Source organism: Podarcis liolepis (assembly GCF_965112155.1).
Source record: "Podarcis liolepis genome assembly, chromosome: 4".
In the NCBI taxonomy this organism is placed as follows: Eukaryota; Metazoa; Chordata; class Lepidosauria; order Squamata; family Lacertidae; genus Podarcis; species Podarcis liolepis.
The window spans coordinates 70,394,530-70,417,949 of NC_139558.1; the positions used below are offsets into that span (position 1 = coordinate 70,394,530).

Consider the following 23,420-nt stretch of genomic DNA (forward strand, 5'->3'; position numbering starts at 1 on the left):
TTCTGAAACAGAACGAAGCTTCTCAAGTAACTGCTCTGTACTTGCAAACTCCTGTAATAACCTAGATATGGAATCTTCATTTTTTTTTTTACACTCAGGAGCTTCTACTGACTTACAATGAAGTTGCTCAATAAATTGAGCACAAAAGGCCTACAGCAGGACGATGACAAATTAAGTCAGTTATTAGCAAAGTTTACCTTTGAAGCTTTCAGAACTACTGTACCATATTGACAGCAGGAAGAGGGTTTGGACACAAGTCTTACATGACCTAAAATCTCACCATTCTTTTCTCTGTTACAGCTTAAACTATAATTTGCTTAAATAGTTATGCATCAAAGATGCCTGAGGGTCCATTTATTGATATGAGTGTTATACACACCTACACCAATATCTGCAGATATTATTTATGCATTTATGCCCATGGGACATAATCTAGAAAAGTAAGATATACCAGAATCCCATAGAGTTCTATAAGATTTCCTTCAAAGGAAATGTACATAGGAAACCAACTTTATTTACTTAACTGTACTAAATATCACTGATTTCAGTGAGACAAGCCTCATTTGCTCTGGTTTCCACCCGTGAAGAGCCATAAGTGTCATAAAAATATGCTTGCCTGATGTTTGCCTACACATTCAGTAAAGCACAAATGTGAAGTACAGATTTGGAGGTGCAGGACCATGAAACTACTGCACTTCCTTTTAAAATGTCACAATATTGACAGGTGTAAGGTAAGCAACCTGTTTGATTAAAGTTGTTGTTGATTTATACCTCCCTTTATGAAAAGAACACATTTTATGGAGCACAATAATAATCAACAGAATAATAATAATATTAATAGTAGTAACAACAACAACAGCCGCCACCCGCAGTTCCTATGGGAAGAGGCAGTTCTTAAGGTACTGAGGTTCTGAGACGTGTAAGGCTTCATATGTCAACACAAGCACTATGAATTGGGCCCAGAAACTAATTGACAGCCCATGTAGTCAGGGGGCAGGAATGGAATATATGCTCAAACCGACTTGCCCCTGTGAGCAACCTGGCTGCTGAATTCTGCACCAGCTGAATTTTCTGAACCGACTTCAGAAGCAGCCCCACATATAATGCATTGCAGTAATCGAGAAATGGAGAATCTTCTGAGGCTTTGCATGGCTATTGTATCTGGGAGTAATAGTGGACAGGCTGAATATGTGCCTATGGAGCCCAGAAACAGGAAACACAGTTTTTCTAGCAGTGGGGCTACTGTTCTCTTTCAGGATGCCTGCTTACAGGCGTTCAAAGGGTAGAATGATGACAAAGTACAAAGGATAAGTGCAGTCAGCTATACAACACTCATCTATAAGCAAGAAGCTCAAAAGTGTCTGGATGACAGTTATCAGAGACCACTGCATTATACAAATAAGTATCATAATATACATATATTATAAAAAGCTATTAATAATGCTCAATCTAATTGAGGAGTTCATAAAGTTCCAAAATGATGAATTATAGCTCTCTGAAGAACAGATGGGATCGAATGGAACGCAGGAAAGCAAAATGGCAGAACTGCAAAATAGTTTGAAGAACTCTGGGTATGCAAGAGTAATAATACATGCGAAGCCTCAGGACATTTTACCCAATGATGCCTAAAGCATGAACATTACATGTTACTTTAAAACAATCAGCAATATTCCAAATTTTGTTGAAGAAACATACCAGATTTGAGTTTATACACTAGTTGAATTAAATACCAGTTTGCTAAGTGCTGGAACAATACCAGAGTGAATAAAATTAATAAGTTAACTAAAATCTAAAATAACTATAATAAGTTATCTCAAATCTAGGAGATATTACCAATACAACATACAGCTTATTACCAAAGTTTACTGCAACGATAAGGGAAAGATAGTTTGAATTCTACTATTTTGTTCACCGTACTTCCTCTGTCCCTGGGAAAACTGGCGTCATTGGGAAAGATCTATTTACGTTAGTCTGTTATGCTACTGGTGTGTTCTATAGCACTGCCCCTTATGTGCATTCTTCCTGTGTGTAGTTTTTGGGGTTTAAATATCTCTACTCATGCTGATGTGTTATGTTTGCAGCATTCCACCAGAACAAGGAAGGATCCTGGTCCTGTCCACAGAGATATAATTTCACTTGGTGCCATTAACTTCAATGTTTCATTTGTACCATCTTATCTTCTCCATCCGTATCATAGTTATGCACTATTTAGCAATGCTCAAAAGGAAAATATTGCACTAGTATACATACATGGCTTCACCAGTGGAACACGTTTTTTATATAGTACTGTGCTGGTATAAAGGCCCCTGCAATCTTCCCTATCCACTTTCAGTCCTGCAGAACATGCTGCCTTTTAAATATGTGAAGCAGCTGGAAAACAGTAAGGTTATTGCTCTCCTCTGTCCATATCCAGTAAAACAAAAAACTATACGTTATTTTCTACTGATTCCATTTATTCCATTGACTGCCTGTGATCCCTGCAGCTCTTTCATATGTGCAACAGACACAGGATTATTATCAGATTTAGGAGTTTAGAGGCAACGCAAGCTCTGCACGGGCCAGTGAGAACACAAAGCAACAGGCTCCTGGGCTCAGTATGAGAGAAGAGTGGTGTTGACTCAAGCAACAAGTTGCTCAGAATAAAGAGCCAGAGTCTGAGATGTAACTCCATTGGACTCTTGTGTTGCCCAAAGGCTGCTTCAGCTTCTTCTGGCCTACAAGCACTAGTGGTACCAAAGCACAAGCTAGCAGACCCCTCCTCTGACAAGCTGCCATAGTAGTAGCATATAGAGTCCCAGGTTTGAATTCCTGGCACTTCACATAACAAATGCGTATTTGCCAAAATGCTGGCCCACAAGAGGACAAGGAAAGCCCAACCTTCTTTTTAAAAGTATAAAGCTTCACAAACTGTTTTACATTATCTTATGTTTGACTCCTTGCTTTATGATTTGTTGAAATGAACTCATTAACCTGCTAGTTTATCCAGTTTCGTTAAGTCTGACTACTGAGTGTAACCCTGACTCTTAAGAGGTGTGAAAGAGCTCTCCTGTTAAGACTGTCAAAGGAATTCATTACTGAGGGGGCAGAATGGCTTTGTGTACAAAGCCCAATCTCTTAAAGATTTTTAGCAGATATGCTAATAGACTTGAACCGTAATGGATTTTAATACTTGAGTGACATGTATTCCACCACCCTGATATCCGATGGGCACAAGATCAGGGACACTTTCCCCAATGAAATTAATAATGCAGTCTACGCTTTATAGCGGGAAGGTAAATGTCGTTTCCGTGTGCTGCGCTGGTGCTGGCTCGCCAGAGCAGCTTTGTCATGCTGGCCACGTGACCCGGAAGTGTCTGCGGACAGCGCTGGCTCCCGGCCTCTTAAGTGAAATGAGCGTACAACCCTAGAGTCAGACACGACTGGCCCGTACGGGCAGCGGTACCTTTACCTTTTTATGCATACTTAACTGGTAAAATCAACCAAATAAACATATATAAAATCAACCTGCACATTTCTTAACTATGTTCTCATGTCCCTTTGATTTGAGTGGAGCTTAAGCATGCCTAACGCTCTTTGGATTGAACCCAGTGGCTTCAAGCCTACACAGATTCATGTCCATTTATCCAACTGGAACAGCATGTAAAAGTTGTCAGGATCAGAGCCAACACTTGGGATTTATCTGTAGATTTTGCTATTAAAGTGTACTTAAAACCGAATGTATTAGACCAATATATTTAGAAAGAAACTATATTCAAACACAAAGAAGCTCAACAGAGTATATACAAAGTTGAAGAAAATTCCGTTTTTAGACACTTCTATTACGTTTCCAAGTAAATTACTTCAGTGCTTTCTTTCAAGGATATTCAATTGTTCTTTTCTTTTTATATGGACTTTTTAACATGTTGTAGCTTTCATCATCATTTTTAGGTTCCGGTGACACTTTTAACATTACTCAGAGCCGCTCTCCAACAACAGAAAGAAACTTTAAACTGTCTCTTTATAAAGATTTATGACAGCCACACATAATTTAGAATACATAATAATCAGAAGTATACGTATCCCTTTAGCATGGCAATCAAGAGTTAGACAGTACACATATAATCATTTTCAGTGCTAAGCCAGTCCTCTCTGAAAACTTCATTAACATAACAGTGAGGAAAAGAGGGAAAACGCAGACACACACACACAAAAACAGCCTTCCCCATTATAAAACCCCACAAACTTCAAGCAAAGAATCTAATTATATACTGCAGGATTATTTAAACATCCAGTTTGAGTTTTATATATTGATTAAATCGAATCTACTGTTGGTAATAACAACAGTTAGCATGTACATAGCACTTTGTGTTCAAAGTATTTTATATACATTATCTTGCTGCAGCCCTTACAACCAACCCTGTAAGGCAGGTCATCTCCCTATTTCCAAAGGAAGACAATAGCTACCCTAGGAGTAGTGAGAGGAAAGATCCCTGATGCGTAACTTAGTCCCTTTGCCACTAAGCTACACCAGAGTACAGTCATACCTTGGTTTTCAAACAGCTTAGTTCTCGAACATTTTGGCTCCCGAACGTCGCAAACCCGGAAGTGACTGTTCCAGTTTGCGAACTATTTTTGGAAGTCGAACGTCCAACGGGGCTCCTGCAGCTTCCAATTGACTTCCAACGTACGACTGTATATGGTATTATTACCATTAGTGGTGAGGTGTACAGATTAAACCCTTGCTCCTTCACATAAACACTTCAGTCCCCATAGGTTTTAATAAGCAGGGGTAGTAGTCAACGATAGTCCTACTCAGAGTAAATCTACTGCAGTAAATGGATGTGCCTAACCTAACTTTAGATGGGTTTACTCTGAGTAGGACTACCCCAAGTTTCTATGAACTTTTCCTACTTTTGACCCAACTCAACTATAACATACGAAGTAGTTTTCCAAGAAGAATAACGTGTTTTTTTAAGTCAGCATTTTAGGACGCAAGATACAACTTACATTCCTGTGAATTCAGTGAGTTAATAACTGAGGTTTGAAGAAAACTATCTTTGCTAGGAAATGTGAAGCCTTGGGCAATGGAAGTGGGAGTACAGCTTTCCTTTCTCCTAACTTCTAACAAGGCATGCAATCTCGTACTCTATGATTGGAATGTCAACATAGAGAGGCTGGAGTTCCAGTGTGAGGCGGTCGCCCATTCCAGGCTCTCGTTAGGGATTCTCAATGATCAAGGTTATCTGGAGTAATTCTTGAGCCTGTAAACTTGAAATAGACCCCACTGTTTCTACCTCTGAATACCTATTTCTGGAATACAGCTACTAATCACCAATTCTTATGAACACTGAATATAAAACATAAACCACTACACTCCCCACCACCACCATTAATTACATGTTTCTGTTGTAAGTCATAGGATAGTTCTGCTTTGTTTTGCACTATTAGTGCATAAATACAGCATAGTATAATCATTAGGTTCAAACAGAATAGCCTTTGGACAGTCACTCATTATTCTAAAGTTATATTTTGCTGGCTATAATCTTTTTTGAACACAATAGATTTACATAGTTCAAAATTCCCCTAAAACATCTACAGCTGTAAAAAAATATTGTGCAAATAGTGACAATTTAATAGCTATTTAATTGACCTAAATTAATGACTGCAGAAAAATAAATAGAAGGAAAGAAGAATTTCCAAAGAAAAGTGATACAACACTGAGGCTGCTATCCTATACCTGGGATTAATACTTTCCTGGGATTAATCCTCCCTAAATTTTAATGGAGTAGACAGGTATAAATTTGTGCTGAGAATTTCTTAAATGTTAAAGTCATATGGATGTCGTTCCCAACTCCTTGAAGATGCTTCCAGAATATTGAGTTTAGATTTAACTCTTAGGTTTGGACAGTGTTTATAAACCCTGTTGCATCTCTCAAAAAAACTACATCTTCTGTTATAAAATATTACTTGCAATTTTTTTTAGGTTCCCCTCCCCATTAAAACTATTCAGCTTAGTGAAACGAATATTGGGAGCCCAATGTGGGCATCTTTACATGCTAAGTTCCTGATTAACAAACCCCACATACCAACACAGCCCCCCTATTCCCCACAAAAACTGCATGCTTTCACATTTCCTGGTTGTGTCTAAAGAAAACATGTTCTCTAAGAAATCTAAAAACTGAACAAGCATCTTACATCTGAATGTAAGAGACAGGTAGCCAGTATCTCACCAACATCAATCTTTTTCTGTGTGTGTACAGTTTACATACTTACCGAGGAAGGCAAATGGAAATTACAGGCAGAGGAAAATGAAGCTGTCTCCAAGCCTTTGTCATGTGATAGTGACCTATAAAGTATCAAATAGAGGCATATCATCAGCACATCATGATTTTCCAATATTGCAGCTGGCCCAAAACTGCAGCAAGGCTAGAGGGATCCCAAAATTGCAACTTACTTTTGTCCCCCTTTGTACCCACCCAACAGTAAGTTCTTATTAAAATATGAAGCAATTTTGTGTCTCTAGAAGGAAAACACACAAACACACAAAACTGTCAAGTTTAAACTGCAAACAAAACCAGCAGAGTGTTTATAAAGTGCACTGGGAGTGAACAAGTGAAAGAAATTGTATGGGGGATTCATCACTAGGGTAGGTTTCTCCCACCCCCCCACCCCCCATTAAACAGCACACCCAAGATGGCAAATACAGAGAAAGTTGAACTCAAATTGCAAATGGGAATCAAACAGGAAGGAAGCCCCTCGATGTGCACATGTAATCGGTTAGTCAGTTTCGTGGATGAATTTAAGCAACATCATCATCGTTCTCCAAAACAAAATCTGAGACCCAGACTGCAGGTCTACACGAGACGTTGCAACATAGTTTCAGGTAGTCCCCATTTCCCGATCCCTCTTGATAATATCCCCCTCCCACCTCCTTTCGCCATCGCAATCCAAAGAGAGAGAGAGAAATATTATATAGACCTGACTTCCTCCAGCACACGGGGAAAGAGAGCATTCGCCTGCAAGCCACCCCCACCCGGCCAGCCACCTACCCCACCATGCAAAGTGTAGGCAGGGCCACTGGGGTCTGGGGGTGAAAGCGAAGGTTGTTAAACATGGAGTGTCGCGAGGAAGATAAAGCAAGCCCAGAGCTTTCCCTTCTTCTTTCTGGTCAGCATCAAGTTTGCATCTTAGTTACAAAATGTCGATCTTAAAGGCTGACAAGACACAGGGAGGGAGAGAGAGAGTCCATCTTGCGGGGTGGTGGTGGTGGGGAGAGTGTTGCTGGAAGGAGCGAGGAGCAATAATAGAACGTAAGAAAGAAAGAAAGAAAATCTCAAACCTCCCCGAGGGGAAAAGTCTGCACAACACCTTGTAGGAGAGCCTGGAGCAGAAGAAGGCAGCCGGAGAAGCGGGCGCCGGGGGAAGTGGGGGGCTGCTGCCGGATCTCCCCCCACTCCTCCTCCTCCACACCCTTTGCCTCCCCAGCGAGATTCGGTGAATCAGACTGGCAGCAAACACCTCCCTGCTGCTGCTGCTGCTGCCGCCGCCGCCGCCACTGCTCCCCTCCTCCTCCCCGCGGGCCCGAGCTATGATCCCGCGGCTGCTGCCACCGGGAAAGAGGAGGAGGTGCTGCTGCTGCTGCTGCTGGAGCCACATGGAAGCCCAGAATCCTTGTGGTTGCTCCATCTCCAGCGTGTTAGGGGCAAAGAAGGGGGGGACCAGCACCAAGAGAGTGGGTGTCTGGGTGGGTGGCAAGCTGCCCCCCTCGGCCTCACCCGTGCACGGAGCCGGGGATCTGAACGTGTCATGAGCAGGACAGGCAATGGTTTCAGAGCCCCAGGCCAAGTGACCATCCTCCGCGGCAGCCTGCTTCCCCCCCCCCGCTCGCCTCTCTCTCTTGACAAACTTTCCGACAAGATCCACCCGCGAGAAGTCGCTAATTTCCCCCCCCTCGCACTTTTCGGGGTGCCGGGGACGGCGGCGGCGGGAAGGGGGGGGAGAGGAGAAACGGAAATAACCCCAGAAGACCAAACGCAGCTCGCAACAAGAGTGGCCGCGAACCGGGTATTTGCTTTAACTCTCTCCCAGATCCCCCCACAACCCGCCAGGGCGCTTTCTTTCCGCCCCCCTCCCCACCACCACGACAGAAAAGGAAAGCGCTGGACTGGGGGGGGGGGTGGAAGAGAGAGAATAGCTTGCCTATGGCTCTCCGCTCGCTCTCCTCTCCCCCCCCCCCCCGCGCTCTCTGTCGTACATGTTGTCTCAGCTTCTTTTTGCATCGTTTCATTTTACCTTCCTCATTCAGCGGCAGCGGATTGTTCACAGAGATATTCCGAACGCAAACCTCCTCCTGCTTTTCAGATCCCAGGATTAACGAGACGTTTCTGTTTTGCTCACCCCACCTCCCTGGCAAAAAAAAAATAAAATGCGTTTTGGTTTGGTTTTTCCCCCCGTTTCTCAAAAACCTCCTATGCCGGATCCAGCCATGCAAGTTTTCATACATTCGCAAATAAAACACCAGAGAGGAAGGAGAGCGAGCGAGGGGAGGGCTGGTGAAGGAAGAAGGAGCGTCTGATTTCTGTAATTTACCAGCGACCCGATCTCGCAGCACAGCAAATAACAGTTCGACACCCATCTGCCGGCTGGTGGCTCCGTAACCCCCCCGGAAGACACGCGTCCCCCTCCCTGTGCAAACGACCTGCAAGTTTTCTGTCATCGCGACCACCCGGTGTCACAACTTACCTTCAGAAACAGGACTTTAAACTGCCAAGGCCTTCCTCTCCCCCCGCTTCCCCTCGCAGCCTCGCTCTCTCTCCACCTTAAACTTATTGACACAACATAATCCCACATTCATGCAAAATCCTGACACAGCCTCTCTCCTCCTCCGTCCGTCCCTCCCCCCCATCTCTTTTATTCTTCCTTGCTCCCGGCTTGCACTATCACTTTTTTATATATTTATATATATATATGTAAAATCTCTCCCATCCACCACCCCTTTAAAAAAAAAACCACACTAACAAAACTCCCCTCTAATAATTGCACATTTTGATGTTGTTGTTTGTGTGGAAGGAAGCAGGAGGAGGGAAGGAGGGAGGGAAAGTGCCTTGCAAGACATGATCCTCTCTCTCTCTCTCGCTACCGGAAAACGAACGATTCCCAACTCTCGAAGCCCGAGCAACTGAGCCCCGTTTGTCGGAGGGGCTGCGGGGGGTGGGTGTGCTTCCCACCGCACCCCCCTTACCCTGCCCTCGCCCACAGTGACACAAAACACGAGACGCCACCGCCGCGCAACACAAATAAATCAACGCACCGACGACATCGTCGCCCCCTCCCCCTCTTACAATGAACTTTCGTTTCTCGCTGCCCCTGTCAAAGAGACACAAACACGCGGGGGAAGGGATGCGTGGGGGTGGGGGGTGGGTTGTTTCGAATCCCTCCTGTGGGAGTCCCGGTTATTATATTTCCCGGCCCACCGTTGCTGCTGCTGCTGCTCTTGCCTCCGTGCGGTGGTGAGGTTTCCAACGCAGCCTGGCACTGGCTGGCCTACCCTTGGGTTGGTGCTGCTCTTTTCCCTCGCTCGCTCTCCCTTTCCTGCTAAATGCATTGCATAGCATTGCAACTCACCTCTTTCCTCCGCCTCTCTTCATATCCTCTCTCTCTCTCCCCCCCCCCTCTTCTCCCAGCGCCCCACAACCACCACTCCTGCCCTATATAATCTAGAGAGCTCTAGAGCTGCGGCTTCCCCTCGCGCAAGGGCTGCGAAGAAGCCCACCCCTGACCTTCTCTCTCTCGCCTCGACCCTCCCCATCCAAAGTTTGAGGCAGGAAAAGTGAATGGGGATGGTGGGCAGCGGGGACGCCGAGAGGTCTGCGCCTGCCTTCTCAGCGAGTCCTCCCTGCTGCCGGTTGAGGAGGAGTCCTTGGGGGCTGCTGCCCCCATGCTTTTAAGTGAGTAATAATAGAAAGGGAAGTGTTGGGAAAGGGGAGCCCTTTCCTCCTGGCTCGGGGTGGAGAGAGGGAGGGGAGGCTGCTGGCTGCACTTACCTCCGACTGTGTGCCCGTGTGTGTGTGAATGAGTGTCTGTTGAGTGTTGGCGGCCGTAGCCAGTCAGTGTTTCTTTATGTGAAAGTGAGGAGAGCGAGAGCGAGAGGAGCAGCTCTCAAGCAGAGCCCACACTGTACACTGTTTCCCCCACATATACAGTACATTGCAAAGCCGGGGAGAAGACCGAAAACATTCGTTTTTTATATAAGGCAGCCTGCCATTGGCTCGCGGGGCTGAGGGGCAGGTTGGCCAGCCATACAGCTCGCCTGTTACACCCGAAGAGAAACGCACGCAACCACACACACACTCCCTCTCTCTCTCTCTCTCCCTCACATGCACACACTGGCGAGCGCGTGCACAAACTCACACGCCCGCAGAAAAAATATTATCGCGTATTTGTTAAAAACAAAAACAAAAAACCCGGCGTTTCGGGACCTGTAGGCAGCTTTTTCCTTTCTTGGTCAGGTGGAGGGAGGGCAGGTAGAAGGGAAGAGCAAAGTAGCGAGGGGAGGGGGAAGCAGCCGCGCCGGTGCATAAAAAAGAAGAAAAAACATGCGCGAAACTGGTGTCCATTAACTGACATGGGAGGTTTCGTGTGGTCATAAACTCCCAACTCCGCTGGGCGCCGAAGTGGGGCGCTTGCTCGCCCGGTGTGTAGAGCCCCGCGGAAAAGCAGGGCTTTGTGTGACGATTTGCCAAGGGGAGCTGGCAGACAGTTGCCACGGGGCAGGATTTCAGTGGCTGGTGGTGATCTGGCTGTTTAGCTGGGCTGATCCCACGGAGAGGCCAAGAATACCTCACAGAGAAGAAGTTCGCAGCGCCCGGGAAAAAAATGCCTTTCAGGGGCGCTGCCCAACTGAGAGATCAATACTTATAGCTACAGAAAAGTCTGCCCAGTGACGAGGTGGGGGGGGGGGAATACTGATTTCACTGGCTGATCATCTCCCAAAATCTGTCTCAGTCAACAACAACAACCGTGCAGCAGCACGATTCTAGGGAGGGCTGGTGATCCACAACAGGGATCTAAAACAGTATTGACTTCATATTGAGATGCTCTCTTTAAATTATTACTTGAGCGGATGGATGGCTTTAATAAAACAGCAAAAGGGTCTTGTGGCACCTTAAAGACTCATCATCCTTATGGCTTAAGCTTTTGTGGACTAGAGTATAGCTCATCTTGCGGTAGCTGCTTCCATGTATCATGCTGAATACCTATGTCACAAAAGCTTATACCATAGTCAATCTTTAAAGTGCTACAAGACTATTATTTTTTGCTGCAACAGACTAACGAGGCTAGCCCTCTGGAAATTGTAAGAAAACATTGCAGCCGCTCAATGGTGACAGTATGGCCTGTGGCTACATGTCTGTTCTCTGACAAGTTTTAAAGTTCTGTTAAACTGTCTTGTCTGCAGGATGGCATGGATGTATGCTTGAACAACATGTTTGTTTTATGCATTACATGTGTATACCTTGGCATTGCAAGTGCAGTTAACATTATGGATGCACTTATGTATGCCTCAAACAAGGATTAATCTATCACTTCTTCTTTAAAATAAAATTAGTGCCAAAATCATATGGTGTGGTTCACTCGTTTGATGGAGAAAGTCCTATGGCATCCATTTTCCTGCATTTTATGCTTAAGTGTTCAGTATGATATGTAGAAACAACTACTAGTCAGGTTTCTGTAAAGCTTTCACAGCCTTGTACATTACATGGTAACATAATAAATAAACAAACAACAATTTATAACTGAAGCAGCTTCTCAATCAGTTTTGCGGTAGCTGCTTCCATGTATCATGCTGAATACCTATGTCACAAAAGCTTATACCATAGTCAATCTTTAAAGTGCTACAAGACTATTATTTTTTGCTGCAACAGACTAACGAGGCTAGCCCTCTGGAAATTGTAAGAAAACATTGCAGCCGCTCAATGGTGACAGTATGGCCTGTGGCTACATGTCTGTTCTCTGACAAGTTTTAAAGTTCTGTTAAACTGTCTTGTCTGCAGGATGGCATGGATGTATGCTTGAACAACATGTTTGTTTTATGCATTACATGTGTATACCTTGGCATTGCAAGTGCAGTTAACATTATGGATGCACTTATGTATGCCTCAAACAAGGATTAATCTATCACTTCTTCTTTAAAATAAAATTAGTGCCAAAATCATATGGTGTGGTTCACTCGTTTGATGGAGAAAGTCCTATGGCATCCATTTTCCTGCATTTTATGCTTAAGTGTTCAGTATGATATGTAGAAACAACTACTAGTCAGGTTTCTGTAAAGCTTTCACAGCCTTGTACATTACATGGTAACATAATAAATAAACAAACAACAATTTATAACTGAAGCAGCTTCTCAATCAGTTTTCTAAATCATATTTTCAGGCCCTATCCAATGACTACTCTTATGTTTTAAAGATTGTATGACCTCTGCATAGTCATATCCCCTTATCTGATGCTATTCACACATAGAAAAGTACTGTAGATACCAACAGAAGTCATAGGAACAGAAAGACTCCAGATCAGCTCCAAAGTTCACAGGTTTTCTTTGCAAATACATGCCTGTTTATCGGTTCTTCAATTTTAGTTTCCCATATGTACAAAAGTACATATTAACCCAAAGAGAGAGAGAGAGGTGAGATGTAGTCTCTTTTCCTATTAAAAGTTCTTGTTTCTGTAATCAAAAGATATTAGAAGTCACAGAAAGCATGAAAGACCCCACAATCCTCTTTTCTAACTATAAATCTGTGATAGGAGTATATATTTCTGTGCTTCTGAGAGCGCAGAAGCTGTTTCCATTTAAGAATATGAAGAACTTAGTTCTGTCCTCCTAGACAGTGAAAATGCAATATGACTTTTCACTTTAAAACTGTTAGATTTCCACACCACCACCTTTTTACATCTATAGAACAATGAGGACCAGAGAGAGCTAGAGGAAAAAATAGATTATAAGTAAGACTAGGTCACATTACAGCTGATAAGCAACCATTTTGACAAAGATATATAACACAACTGTTTTGATTTAAAAGCACTTTGGGAGCAAGGAGCGCTTTTTTGCTAGTTAGGTAGTGATGGGGTGGTCGTATGCTTATTAGTGGCAATTAACAAATAATAAATAACTGAAAACTGATACACATGTAGCAAGTAAAGGTCTCCAGGACATAGACTGATGAAAAGTTTACAGTGCAATCCTATACATGTCTACTCAGAAGTAAGCCCTATTTAGTTCAATGAGGCTTTCAGGTAACTGGGTATAGGCTAGAGCCGAGAATGTCCAATATCACTTATCTGAGAGTAAGCCTCACTGGAACACAGTGAAATTTACTTAAGTAAACAGGCATTAAATTGTTTGCATGTTAAATTTATTTGTGTTAGGAGCAGGCCAGAAAGAAAATGGCCAGCCTAGATCCACATATTTGACTCCCGCTTATGCAGAACCTTGATCATGGTAAACTCTTATGTGTGTAGGCAGCTTCCAAGAAGTGCACACCTTTGCTTCTCTAGACCAGTGGCGTAGCGTGGGTTGTCAGCACCCGGGGCAAGGCAAGTAATTTGCGCCCCCTAACCCGTGGATTTTAGCACTGATTTTAGCACTGCGAGTGAGAGCGCGCCCCCCCCCCAGATGTTGCGCCCGGTGCGGCCGGGCCCCCCTGCACCCCCCACGCTACGCCACTGCTCTAGACAAAATCCAAAGAGCCCTGAGGTGCCTTAAAATCTCACAAGTGCATTCCAGTCTGCAGAAGCTTATGCTGCATACAAACTGACTGCCTTATGGGTCTTGATCAAGGGCTTAAGGCTGTAGTGTAAGTTTGATATGTTGGAAAGTAAACTATTTTTTAACTCAGTCGTTTGTCCGCAGTGTTCTAACAGTTTAAATGAATTTGTTGTAACATATTTGCTCTGCAACTTGCAAAAGTGTTTGTGTTTTGTATGTACACACATAAATAATGTGGCACTAGTATTCTGCTTCCCTCCCTCCTTCATCCTCCCCTCTCCAAGTTGTTTAGTTATATCATCCTATGAACTGCATCAATGTTTTTAAGCTCCTTATATTTTACCAAAATATCAAACATCAAGAACCAAGTATTACAGTTATCTCATCAGTGCCTTTTAGAACATTGTTGGATAACTGTAATACTTGGTTCTTGACATTCAGAAAAATTAAATTAAATCAAAATATGTGAGCACCTGCATTTTGAAGATCAAGCTTTGTCATGTTGAATACATTGATTTAGTTCTAGTTACAGGTAGGTAGCCGCGTTGGTCTGCCGTAGTTGAAACAAAACAAAACAAAATAAAATAAAATAAAATAATTCCTTCCAGTAGCACCTTAGAGACCAACTAAGTTAGTTATTGGTATGACCTTTCGTGTGCAAGAAGTGTGCATGCACACGAAAGCTCATACCAATAACTACCTTAGTTGGTCTCTAAGGTGCTACTGGAAGGAATTTGTTTGTTTGTTTGTTTGTTTTGTTTTGTTTAGACATGGATTTAGTGACATCCCAAAATTGCTGATCACCTGTGAAAAATCTTAGTGATAGTTCTTAGCATTTAAGACATCCATATTTAATAAATTATCTTATTTACATCTTTTAAAATTGCTTTTATTCTTTATTAAAACATGTTTTATAACAAGTCTATGGAACAAGTTGAAAGCAGCATTTGGGATTCTGACATCTATTGGATTGCTTCAGGAACAGTATGATATGGTTTGAATGAGGGTGAGGGAGTAGGAATCTAATCCCCCCCCCTTTTGGGGGGGTGTTATTCAATCAGATGCATATGCAGCAAAGCAAACTGCAGATGTATTTCAGCATTTTGGTAAGTTCAAGTAAAACTGATTTTCCATTAATTATCTTCATGGATGTTAAAAATAGGTGAACTTTGACTCATTAGAGGCACCTGTCTTTGAACAGACTCAGGGCCTCAAATTTGACTCAAACTCTTGCACTATATGAGGAATGGTGAGGCATAAATGCAAGTTAGTTTCTGTAATGCTAAACAATAGACATATCTGAAACAAGACACTGTTTCACATGCTCTCTGACATTTCTCGGAGAAAAACAGTGCATTTGTCAAGCATTGAAGAAACAAGTTCATATTATGATAGTGAGCAAGCCAAATAAATGAGCCATCTTTATGCCCTGCCAAATAATTTCTGAAACATTAACTTCAGACATTTCTCTAGAATTCAGTAAGCACATTTGTACCTCTTGATGTCATAATTTTAGAATATACAGAGCTGCCTTATTCTGAACAGACCAATGATCCATCTAGCCCAGTCGTATCAACTTTGGCTAGCCATTGATCCTCTAGGCTTCAGGCAAAAGTATTTGCCAGACCTGTTGTATAGGATCCTTTAATCACAGATACTAGAGACTGAAAATGGAATTTTTATTTGAAACCTGTTAACATAGTGAGATACATTGCATATCAGTCACACAATATTATAATTTTGATAATTAGGAAGATTCTGTAAACATTAGAAATATTGTTAAATTCAAATTCAGTTTCTTAAGACATTGAATTATGATAGCCGAATTAGTACAGTTGGAATGGTAAAATTGTTATTTTAAAAAAACAAGTACTTTGCTGTTAAGAACACCCTCACATCAGGGTCACCTGATCAGATAAGAAAAGATGCAAATGATCTCACTCAGCAGTTTCAAATATGTTGAACAGAACTGGGTACAAGTTGCAGTCATGTGGGACCTCACAGCATAAAAGCCATGGGACTCTAGGTCTCTGAGCAATATCATGTCAAAACAGCCACTGGATGGGAGAGGAACCATCACAACACAGTGTCCCCAGTTCCCAAGCCTGCCTGTCCAAAAGCATGCCACAGACAGTGGTATCAAAAGCCTCCAAGAGGTCCAGGAGAATCTACTTTGAATGTCACCCCAAAATATGACCAAGTCATTTTATGTGCAGAAGCCAACCATGAAACCAGATTAAAATGAGTCCAGATAATCAGTCTAATCCAATCGTGTGGGGGGTTGTGCAGTAACCATCTGCTCAAGTTCCTTGACCAGGAAAGTGATATTTGCAACCAACCCAAAGTGATTGCAATATTTGGGTTCCAGAGGGTTTCTAAAAAGCTGTCTCTCACAGAAGGAGACACTATTAGCATCCTAGACTCAGCCAATCATTTCTACTAGAAGTAAACAAGCATGAAGGAAAGGGGTCAAGACAAAGGGTTGGCTGCACTCCACCAAGCACTCTTTTCACATCCTTATGTCACTACAACTAAGAATTTTTTTGTTTTTTAAAGGAGGACCAGGGTGGGCCCTGGACATATTTATCAACTGAACAAAGTAGTGTCTAGGCTGAGGTGGATGCAAATTATTTTATCATCCAAGTGTTTAACAAAGTAGTCATAACAATGCATAAAAAGTTCCCTTATATCATTTTTTAAGACTAGGTTGCAAAAGGCTGCAAGCTGCCTAGAAAATCTCTGCTGGATAGCACTGCCTCGACTAGATGGCGGTGGCAAAATATTGTTTCTTCACTGCTATCACCCGTGTAGAGCAGGCACATAAGTTAGGCTCATAAGAGTTTCCTGCCACTTGTGTTCAGTCCGTCTCCCTAACAGCTTCATCTTATTTTAAAATAATGAGTAAACAAGTTCTGCTAAATGGTACTTAGAAATGAGTGTGTTAACAGTGCCCCAAATCCTACAGAGCACCAGCAATAGCAGCAGGAAACTCAGAATTCTCTGAGACCATATGCCTTTAAGGGTGGCCCATTAATAGAGCTGCCACACTGGCAGAACAAAATAATTGCTTAAGTTTAAGAATCACATGAAAATGTTCTGTCTATGATGGGGGTGTGTCAAAGAAAAGTGTCCCCCCCCATCATAGTTTCCCCAGCCACTCTGAGCGGCTCCCAACGGAATATTAAAAACACGATAAAATATCGAACATGAAAAACTTCCCTAAACACCCCCATCACCATATACTGTCTAATCAGGAACATGAAATCAGCAGTGTAACCTGCCACGTGTCAATGACATTCTGAAACAACCCCATGGTTTGTCATGTCAGCAATTAATACCTGAGCTGTATCAGATGAAGCAGCCATGACATAAATGTTTTGAGAACACTTGACATATCATGAATATTAGAGAGCACACCAATCAGGAACTTTGTATTCTCTCTTACACAACTGCTCAACATCAGGAAATTCCTAACTCCATCGAGACACAACTAAGTCCATTGCCAACTAGTGACTAAACTATATATATTACAACCACAATCTATTGAGTTGGAGCAAACAAGGCTGCCATGGCAGAAATGTTTAACGGGTGCTTGAAGTTTTTAGTCTTTTGTGAATTCCTATAGAAAACAACCTCTCTGAATTATGTGTGGCTTGACACTTTGCTATCCAAAAGTTTTTGCACTTCACCAGATGTTGTAGCGCACTTCTAGGCTTTTTAATATGTAGTTTAAGAGAAAGTGCTAATTTAAATCTGCATTTTTAGGGGGGGAATGCTTGCTTAAATACATATCAAAATAGTATTTTTGAGATATTTCTTAAATTCACGAACTAATGTAAAAATGGAATAAAAAATAGTACAACTATCCTGTGAATTGGCCTTAATCCCCCTTTAAAGCCATCACCAAATCTTGTGGCAAAAAATTCCATTTTTTAAATTTATGTATTCAAGTGGGAAAGTATTGGGGAGAAGGTCTGTGACACCTAAATCTCCTGCAAATCATTGTTGTGAGAAAAGGAGAAGATGTAGTCAGGGCTTTTTTTTTTTCCAGCCAAAACTCAGTACTGGCACCTCTCAGGTGGGCGCCATTGCTGTTATAAGAGAACAAGGGAGACATTCAGGAAAATAGTACTGGATGTAGCACTGTCCACTTTCTACATACTATGCATAGATTTAAGAGTAGGGACAGGCACAGGTTGATCACAGTAGCAAAAAGGGCAACTGCTCACAGAAATTGCTAAACTATCCTTGTATAAAGAGCTGCTTATGCATTTTCCAGGTGGGCCTGTGTGTGACCAGGTTGAGAAAATTAAGGTTATCTGGGTATAACATGGCAAAAAAATGGAACAATCTAGGAATTACTGTGGAGATAGGCTACATGAGATGGTAATATGAGATAGTACATATGTTGAAGAAAAGGTAAATACCTGTTAAATCTGAAAGTCATGCTATGGGAAGTCTGGGATATAGCTCAGTTGGTAGAGCATGAGACTCTTAATCTCAGGGTCATGGGTTAGAAACCCACGTTGGGCAAAAGATTCCTGCGTTACAGGGGTTTGGACTAGATGACGCTTGTGGTCCCTTCCAACTCTACAGTTTTATGATTCTATTACAGTGGTACCTCAGGTTAATAACTTAATTCGTTCTGGAGGTCCGTTCTTAACCTGAAGCTGTTCTTAACCTGAAGACCACTTTAGCTAATGGAGCCTCCTGCTGAGCCGCTGCTGCACGATTTCTGTTCTCATCCTGAAGCAAAGTTCTTAACCCCAGGTAATATTTCTGGGTTAGTGGAGTCTGTAACCTGAAGCATATGTAACCTGAAGCGTATGTAACCCGAGTACCATTGTATTTCACCTCTAATTACATGATTAAAAATCTATGTAGATTTATTTCTATTTTTTGTGAAATTATTAGTACTTCATGTGTTAAAGGAAGCCAGTTGATCACAGAGCTTAAGATACATGCAGATTCTACCCAGAATGCTCTCCTTTTCAGATAGAATGATACGGACAACATTGGCTAAGTCAGAATTTTGCTTTCTCTTCAGCTTGGCCAAGGGCTAGTTTCCTTCCTTCTGTTAAAAAAGAATTGAAATTATTACGCATTAAAAACAGTTAAAAGAAATTACAGTCTCGGGAATTGGGCGGGTCCTGAAAACACACTTTCACACTTATCACATTTTGCTAAATTTCGTTGCTGCAAATATGAGTAGTACAAAGAAAACGATACAGAATGCAGAGACACATCTTTCTTAGGGCATCTATTGTCACTATTGAAATATTTTGCATCACTCTATTGTTGTTGCCTTTTTTATATATATAAAAATATGTTGTCAGATACAGCTGCTGTGCAACTGAGGGTGTGTCAAGGCAGAAGCAGGCAATCAGTCATCAGTGTGAGCAGCATCACCCAGTCTCTCCACCTGGAAGCAGGCCTGACAGGGAAGGTTTTTATAGTACCAGGGACAGTTACGTATCCAGATCTGGTTCATTGGTTCAAGGAGCATTCCTTGTATCTGGCCTCTTTGCAGTTCTCTATTTTGGCTAGATCTGTAAAGCAGTGCTCAGGCTGCACCCCACCTTACATTCTTTAGATCAGAGAAAGGGAACCAGTGGACCTCCAGATGTTGTTGAGCTACAAATTTCACCATCCCAGACCACTAGCAGGGGATGATGGGAGTTGTAGTCTAGTAGCATCAGGAGGGCCACTGGTTTCATTTCCCTGCTTTAGATAATCACTTCACTACCCCAGTTAGCTTATGTTCTGTTTACTTATTCCAGTCTCTCTCCTGCCCCCCTCAACCTTTCCTGTTGGCTGGGGCTGATGGGAGTTGTATTCCAAAACATCTGGATGACATCACATTGGGGAAAGTCTGAGTTATACCATAACATTTGTTAAATGAGTCTAGGTGCCAGCCTATTGTTTCGAACTCCAGTTTAAGATAATAGGGGACAAACCTAAAGCATTATAATCCATATCTGTGTTTCTATATAATTTCTTCATCAAGTTATGCACAAGCACTTAGATAGATGCTACACCTATTAATTATTAAAACGATATACCTATAGCTATTATATGTGAAATAGGTAAAGTTGAAAGATACTATTGCAGTGGAAGACTGTATCCCACTCACTGCCTTCCTTCCCCCCCCCCACTCCTTGTCCTTAACAGCACCGTCATTTTTCTATAACATCAATTTCCTTCAGAAACAAACAGGATTCTTTTCTATAAAAAAAATACTCAGAAATTGAAGCTTATTAAATTCATTGAGGCGTTTAAGAGATGCTTCATTATTCCACCCCTTTCTCACATTGCCCGGGGCAGAGGTGACCATTGGTGCCTCTGCAGTACCATGATCTTTCAGGGTAGTGCTGCATGCTTTACGATGAGAGATGCGAAACATTAGCCATCCAGCTGCTGCCTGAGCCTGCAGGCCTTATATATGAGCTGCTACCATGGCCAGCTACATTAAAGGCCATTGTGTGTTTAGAGAAGGGAGACTGTGAGGCTGCCAAAGGAGTGCACCTTTTATTTGTACAATGCTTTCTCTCCCAGTTGCATGACATATCCACAGTCTTGCTTATTTTCTCAACATGTAACACTTTTCTCTGCCCACAACTCAGTAAAGCAGTTACAGTGTTTTTAAAGCTTAGAATTTTTTTGCCTGGAGCCCACATACACAGATTCTAGAAGACACGCGTTAACATATTTTGTTTTAATGGCCTACATATACTCCCGTTAAGCTATTTTGTTATGAAAAGTAATGATTCTCGACTTTGTTGAAATAGGTACCCCCAAAATGATGTAATATAGAATAGTGATTTTCATACTTTTGCTAATACTCTATCCTGAGGTAAGTCTGTCATTCGGTCAATTAGCCACTTTGATGTGGTTTTAGGTGCAAAAAATAGTACAAAGTAGCTATGGCTAAATCTGACTATTTCCAATATGTATCTGTCTAATGCAGGGGTCTGCAACCTTTAAGACAAAAAGAGCCACTTGGACTCGTTTCCGAAGGGGGGGAAAAAACTGGGAGCCGCAAAACAAGCCAAATGTAAATAACCACACATTCTTTTCCCTGAGTCTATTTCAGATAGCAAAGAGGGGTATGGTACCTCTCATATCCATTTTTTGCAAAGCACCATGTGCATAGAGGGCATTATACAAATTAATACATAGAAAAGTGTCTGTCCCTCCCTGCAGTTCAACTCCCTCTCTTTTTACTAACAGTACATATCCATTCCTTCTGCTGGTGCAACTTTCTCATCATTTCTACATAGCAGCATTTACAGTGGTGCCTCGCAAGACGAAATTAATTCGTTCCGCAAGTTTTTTCTTCTTGCGAGTTTTTCGTCTTGCGAAGCACGGTTTCCCATAGGAATGCATTGAAAATCAATCAATGCGTTCCTATGGAAACCGCCTTCAGACCAGGTCCGGGGACAGTCTGTCCCCCGACCTCTTCTGAAGGCTGGGGGGGGGGGGACAAGAGCTTTTCTTCCCACCCCCAGCATTTTAAAAAAACCCGGGACAGCGGAGGGCTTCTCCGCTGTCCGGGTCGATCTTAAAATGCTGGCGGGCGGCATTTTAAAATAGCCCCGGGACAGCGGAGGACTTCTCCGCTGTCCGGGGCGATTTAAAAGCCCCTGGGAAGGCAGGCGGGGGGACAAAGACTTTCGCCCCCCGCCGGCCTTCAGAAGAGGTCCTGGACCTCTTCTGAAGGCGGGCGGGGGGGCGAAAGTCTTTGCTCCCCCCCGCCTGCCTTCAAAAGCCGTCCGGGACAGCGGAGAAACGCAGCGCGTTTCTCCGCTCTCCCGGGAAGGCAGGCAGGGGGGAGCAAAGACTTTTGCCCCCCACCGGCCTTCAGAAGAGGTCCAGGACCTCTTCTGAAGGCCGGCGGGGGCAAAAGTCTTTGCTCCCCCCCCCCGCCCTCACACACACACACCTGCCCTGCCCTGCCATCTCGAGCGCGCGCTCTCTCTCCCCCTCGCCTCAGGTGCCTCGCGCGCGGGGCAGAGGAGAGCGTGGCCTGGGTGGGCGGGGGAAGCTATGAGCCATGAAGCCGCCTGGCAGAACTTCCCTCCGGCGGCAGAAGCAGCAGCAGCAGCAGCCCTTCTCTGGCCGCCGCCGCCTCCTCCATCCCAGCAGCCGCCGCCTCTCAAGCTCCGCTGCCGCCGCTGCCTTGCTTTGCCTGGCTCGGCTGCCCAGCTCCATCCCCCTCCTCTTTCTGGCGCTTCTGCTTTTCTGCTCAGGGTCCCCGAGGATCTGCGGAGCCGCGGCAAAGGTGCAAAAGAGCCGCATGCGGCTCCGGAGCTGCGGGTTGCCGACCTCTGGTCTAGTGTAATCTTATCCATAACTCAATTCAGTTCTGTTTTCCCACTAATCTGTCAGTCTTTTTTTAAAAAAACCTTAAAAAACCCAAAACTTTTAAAGTACAATTTTAATTGTTATTTTATCTCAGAGTACACGTATTTCTCTCAAAATGTAGTTTGAAATGCTTTTTTTATCTCTAAGTACATCTTAATGTGTATTTATCTCAATGCAATATTTCAGTACAACTTTTGATAGATAAAACTGCCAAGAACTGCAACACAGATTCAGGATAAATGGGAAAGCTGGTGTTTCAAACCACACAATAGTCCAAGACCTGCAGATTTCATATAAGAATTTCCCTAAGTTACATTTATTAAGCATCCCTATTACAAAATGCCATTTTTTTGTTAGATGCACAGTGTTGTAAAGCCTCTTACAAATCTCTGACACATGTGGAATAAATACACCATCAAGCCTACAACTTTCAGAAATTGTGCCTCAGACTTACAATAATCTAAAGGAATTGTGACTCAGCTCCCATAGTCTGGTATAGGTTCAAAATGTAAAATAAGCTAGGACAGCTTGAGTCATAACATTTGCATGCATCCAGAGCAGGCTTCCTCAACCTGGGCCCTTCAGATGTTTTTGGCCTACAACTCCCATGATCCCTAGCTAGAAGGACCCGTGGTCAGGGATGATGGGAATTGTAGTCTTAAAAACATCTGGAGGGCCGAGGTTGAGGAAGCCTGATCCAGAGCGTTCACAAGACCAGTGTCCCTGCCCCTAAAGTGCTCCTCCAACACAATTTCTTTTACCCTTCTTGTAAGATGTCCAGGCCCAGATAAAAGACCTATAAAGAATCTCTTAAGGAGGCTATCCATTTACCTTGCCTAGGTAATTAATGGTATTAATTAATTAATGGTAAGCATGATCTCATTTGTGGCAGTGGGAATATTGGTACTTAGGTAGGGACCTAAACAAAGACAAGGAGGGCTTTTGTCAGATTAACAATATAAACAGGACCAGCCCAATATATTTTGGCACCTGAGGCAAACTACACAACGGTGTCCTCCCTTCCTGCCAGGGAAGAGGGGGTGAGTGAATATCTCATGGGTGGGCCAGGCCTGATTATGTAATACCCCAGTCCAGTAGTAACTTTTGCTCAGTGGCATAGTGTGAGTGGGGCTGCAGGGGCAATTGCTCTGGGCACAAAAATTTTACAGGCGCAAAAATTCAAAAGGAAAAGATAGTAATAAAAAATAAAGAAGAGCGCGTCCTCACACGGAACATTTCCCAATATTTGTGTGGGCAGACAGAGGAGCAGATTTGGGTGACAGCCAATTGCTAGGGCACCCTCTGCACGGACTTTAGA

The 23,420-nt window shown here is 43.1% G+C and overlaps 1 protein-coding gene and 1 long non-coding RNA gene across 16 annotated transcripts in view; one reads left to right on the forward strand and one right to left on the reverse strand.

The window, feature by feature from the left end:
* Positions 1 to 10,190, reverse strand: part of BBX (BBX high mobility group box domain containing) — a 119,335-nt gene extending 109,145 nt beyond the window's left edge. For 2 of the 15 annotated variants that reach the window (XM_083498602.1, XM_083498609.1), the window contains exons 1-3: positions 8,722 to 8,867; positions 8,272 to 8,385; positions 6,253 to 6,325 (exon numbers count right to left, since the gene is read on the reverse strand). Coding sequence is in view for 1 of the 15 variants with exons in the window: in XM_083498599.1 (XP_083354725.1) it covers positions 8,272 to 8,280 (9 nt within the window). In the remaining 14 variants the exon portion in view is untranslated. Of the gene's footprint in view, positions 1 to 6,252; positions 6,326 to 7,347; positions 7,439 to 8,271; positions 8,386 to 8,721; positions 8,868 to 9,289; positions 9,313 to 9,452; positions 9,567 to 9,603; positions 9,887 to 10,022 lie in introns of those variants that run through there. The other 13 variants (XM_083498605.1, XM_083498614.1, XM_083498608.1 and 10 more) reach the window with 12 other exon arrangements.
* Positions 9,788 to 23,420, forward strand: part of LOC310704825 — a 74,682-nt gene continuing 61,049 nt past the window's right edge. The window contains exon 1 of the long non-coding RNA XR_014525050.1: positions 9,788 to 9,926. This is a non-coding gene — a long non-coding RNA (uncharacterized lncRNA). The remainder of the gene's footprint in view (positions 9,927 to 23,420) is intronic.